Source organism: Sinocyclocheilus grahami, unplaced genomic scaffold (assembly GCF_001515645.1).
Source record: "Sinocyclocheilus grahami isolate Dianchi unplaced genomic scaffold, SAMN03320097.WGS_v1.1 scaffold1622.1, whole genome shotgun sequence".
NCBI lineage: Eukaryota > Metazoa > Chordata > Actinopteri > Cypriniformes > Cyprinidae > Sinocyclocheilus > Sinocyclocheilus grahami.
Genome location: NW_015506801.1, coordinates 81596 through 86032, shown reverse-complemented (window position 1 = coordinate 86032; position 4437 = coordinate 81596). Strand labels below are relative to the sequence as shown.

At 40.3% G+C, this 4437-nt stretch overlaps 2 protein-coding genes across 2 annotated transcripts in view; one reads left to right on the top strand and one right to left on the bottom strand.

Moving 5' to 3' along the window:
- Window positions 1–2934, bottom strand: part of LOC107571624 (Golgi phosphoprotein 3-like) — a 24033-nt gene extending 21099 nt beyond the window's left edge. Inside the window, exon 1 of the mRNA XM_016257958.1 lies at window positions 2924–2934. The gene's annotated coding sequence lies outside the window, so the exon portion shown is untranslated. The remainder of the gene's footprint in view (window positions 1–2923) is intronic.
- mcl1a (MCL1 apoptosis regulator, BCL2 family member a) lies at window positions 3–3653 on the top strand (the record flags this gene model as incomplete). The annotated part of the gene is made up of 3 exons (XM_016257952.1): window positions 3–213; window positions 1644–1894; window positions 3033–3653. Coding segments are annotated over 3 exons (579 nt in total), but the record flags the coding sequence as incomplete, so codon positions are not given.
- Between the last annotated feature and the right edge of the window lie 784 nt (window positions 3654–4437).

The window sequence follows — 4437 nt, the reverse complement described above, 5'->3', positions numbered from 1 at the left end:
TCGTTTCCGCGGCGGACGGATCTCTACCGAGCACACCGGACCCGCAGGAGCTCGGTTCCGCCGAACTGGACCGCGACACGAGACAGCTCTTGCTGGACTTCTACCGCACGCGCACCGGAATGTGTCCGCGGGACCGGAAGCTGCATCACGCGCTACCGACGGTGACTCGCGTTGTCGCGGACGTTCTCGTGAAGCACGAGATCGCGTACAAAGGTAAGACTAGCGCATGCGCACTCGCTATCTCCCCAAACAAAGCTGCGCAGGGTTGCCAGGTGTTTGCAACCAAACTATCCCTCGGTAAACATCGGTTTTGGCGGGGTTCCCATGGTTCAGTTCGCGTTCCAGAGGCTAAATATCACGCTGTTCGGGTCGCTTCGACCAGCGGCTACAGTGTTGCAGTAGCGGAAGTCCGCGGGGAACCCCCAGAAATCTGCAACAATGTAGCTCTGTTTCACTTTGAACTCGGATGAGACGTGTGACGTCAATGTAGTAATAGTCCACAATTATATTCAAACTATCCGGTACTTCTGGCTTTTTGTGTGTGTGTGTGTGTGTGTGTGTGTGTAACGTTAATATTACACGTTTTCCTGGAATACATCACGTGTTCGTATTTTATTTTTTTACTCTAGTTTTAACATTTATAGTGTTTTTCTGCAGTCATTTTGAATGTAAATCTGTTTTTCGGTGGAGGGTAAATTTTTTTTATTTTTTTTTTACATTTGTTTTAATTTGCATCGCGTCAAAGCGCAGTTCGTGATGGCGGTCTGGGAGGTTTATCAGCGCTTGGGTCAGATACTCGGAAACAGCGCCTGGGAGAGAAGCTGTGGGTGGAACTGTAGATACACGACTCTGTGCGCAGATATAGAAACGCGCAAGACGTGACCGCGGTCTAATGTTAAATCGGGTTGTTTTAGTACACTCGCTTGCGAAATTCTATTCACAGGTTCAAATTTGAGAGTTTTCGTAAGTTATTCTTCACACGATTAAACTACATTAGAACACAACAAAAAGCGTTCACCCGGAGTTCACAATCTAGAAGAATCGTTGTTTTATGAGACCGTGTTGTATCTCAAGTCTGCTTTATTGTCAATTCTTCCACATGTACAGCACACACACACAGAGAATTGAAACTGCGTTACTCTCAGACCCTTGGTGCATACAGATAACATAAATACAGATTAAATACAACTGTACAAAAGGTCAAATGTAAAAAATATATATATAAAGCACAAGGCATATGGCAGATAGATTCTGATCTGATCAGCAACTTCTCATTAATGAGTGAATGTGGGGAAAAATAGCACGGTTTTGAATGTTACCGTGTTATTACTGCATGCACCCCTTTTTATTATTTAAAAAAAAAAATTGCGAAATGAGTATTACATTTCTAAACTAAAATTAAAACCGTAAAAATGGTTTTAATATACTTGAAATAAACCTTAAGTACTACAATTTATGAAAGCAAATAAAAATTAACAGTATAGACATAAGTGACAAGAATACACGGCAAAATTACTAAATCTCTCTCTATATATAGTGCATTTTATATAATAAAAGCTATAATTATCTCAGTGATACTGAAATAACACTGGTTTGAAGTATATGATGTGGGTGGAGTTGCTGATGTTAAGTGTCTTCTGCAGGAATGCTGCAGCGTCTGCAGCTGGAATCTCAAGCGGACGACATGAGCTTCATCGGCTGTATAGCAGAGACTATGTTCAACGACAACACCACCAACTGGGGCCGGATCGTGAGTCTGGTGGCCTTCGGGGCCGTGGTGTGCTCGCGTCTGAAAGAGCTGCAGAGGGAGCGGTGCGTGGAGACGGTGGCCCAGCAGATCTCCTCCTATCTGATCTCCGATCAGCACGACTGGCTGCTCAACAACAAGGGCTGGGTGAGTGACGCCAGAGGAAAATCTCACTCGCACTCTAATGGGAACAGCTTGTGTTTCCGTCACTGCATAATTCAGAGCTGTTCTCATGTGTGTGTGTGTGTGATCTCGCTCTCTCTCTCACACACACACACACACACACACACACACACACACACACACACACACAACGTTCAGTCCATTCAACAAACTCAACCCCAGGAGCTCATGTATCAGACAGACCTCCATTAAACTCACACGCATCATTAACCCCAATAATGCATTCGAAGAATCATTATTTTATAAAGCAATAAATAAAAAATACACTCAGTTTGACCCGCATTATATGGAGCACCATTAGTGTCAAAAATACTTGTGGAATTGTTTTTGCAGTTATTGTGTAACACTTTTTTTTTTTCTTTCTTTTCCTTAACATCTCACACTTTTGGACTGAATTGTCGATGAACAGGAATATGCACATCTATTAAAGAACCACTGCAGAATAAAAAAAGTAATTAAAAAAAAAGTAACTTTTTCATCTGAAAGTGAAAGCTTATGCAAGTGAAATGGAGGGAGGGGGGTTTTGTTAAACTTTGCATTTTAGTCATTTAGCAGATGACTTGCAAATGAGGGCGTGTGTGTGTGTATATATACACACATATACATATACATGCATACACGCATATGAATTACCGGTATTGGAATGAATGGAATTTCATAATTCCTTAAACTTATAACTCCAGATTGCTCAAAAACAGTACAAATTGATCAATCTTAAATTTATTTCTGACAAACTAAATAAATTGCTTTCATTCACTTTCAGATGGAAAGTGATCGAATATTTTTTTTTTTATTCTGCAGTGGTTCATCAATGGACACGCACATTCATGCTTATCGACGAAATTCAGTCCTAAAAGTGTGAGATGTTAGAAAAATATTAAATATAGGCCTATTTACAAAAGTTGAGACCTTAATATAACTTCATAGCTCATTTTACAAAGTATTTTGACACTAATGGTGCTCCATATAAATGCAGGCCAAAATGAACCAAACGCAAAAAACCTGTAATATCTCTTTAAAAATTAATTGTAAAAAGTGGGTCTTAAAGCATTCAGAAAGTTTTGAATGTGTTTTGAGGGCTAATGTGTGTGTGTGTCTGCAGCATGGATTCGTGGAGTTTTTCCGCGTGGAGGATGTGGAGTCTGTGATTCGTAATGCTTTGATGGCTGTGGTGGGATGCGCTGGGATCGGCGCCGGTCTCGCTTTCCTGATCCGGTGAAACTCCACTACCGTATCGCTCTTGTGACTGACGCTGAAGCACTCAGAAGCATGTCGTCTGGAGTCAAACTCCTGCTGTGCTCCGCTGGACTTGGCTTTAAGCCCCACATGCGCTCACCATCCCAGCATGCACGGCACAAAGATTGGGCTCGCCGTGAGCCAGTGAATAGCAAGATTTTTATTTTCTCTATATCTATTTTTTCTAATAAAAAGCATTCAGAAATGCATATGTGGTGCTTGCATCATTTGATTTCATTGCTTCACTTTGCAAATGTGTGTATATATATATCTCTCTCGATGAAACGTAGTGTTAATGTGGCTTTTGGTGTTCAGCAGCTCCTGAGTTCCTGATAATGAATCTGGTTTTGTTCAGATTGACCTTTAGGCAAAGAGAAGCGAGACGGACCTCATGTCAGAGTCTCTCGTCAACTGGAAAGTGAAAACTTTTCTAACACTCCGCCCAAAAATTCCAGTGCCACAAAGACTTTCACTTTTCACTTTTCATTTCAGTATGTATTGTAGGCAATGAAACTGACTTCTCAAACTTTAACTGCACACTGGAATTGATTGTCCAACTATAATAGGAAGTTGCATCTTTTAAATGGCAGTATGATCCTAAATGCAAGGTTTTTATTTGCAAAATCAGCTTTTTAAATTTTATTTTTAAATCTGAAATATCAAGTAGTCAACTACGTGTACTTTGAGTGAAATTAAATCAAAAGCTGCGATTGGTTTAAAAACCTGAATGTTTAATCATTCTAACAAGTAAATGTGGTTCAGTTTCTTTTCATTTTTAGTACATGCATTTGTGCAAATAAAGCCAATATGGATTTTATTTTGTAAGTTTGTGAAGGTGTTTTATATGGACTTCAAAAGAATAGTTTATCCATTGCTCTGCAGTGAATGGGTGCCGTCAGAATGAGTCCAAACAGTTGATTAAAAACATCACAATAATCCACAGCACTCCAGTCCATCAGTGAACATCTGGAGAAGACAAAAGCTGAAACTAATCCAGCATTAAGACCTTTTTAACTCAAATACATAGTCTATAATCCCTAACTCTTCCTCCAGTGAAAAAGTGCATCTGCTGTTGTCTCTCACATCAGAATCCAGCCACATATGTGTTTAGAGCGGTTTAAACGCTGCTTGATCTGTGCAGATTTCTCTCCTGATTCACACCAGAACACTTTTTTTCCACTGGAGGAAGAGTTATGGATTATGGACTTGTATTTGAGTTAAAAACATCTTAATGCTGGATTAGTGTCAGCTTTTGTCTTCTCCAGATGTTC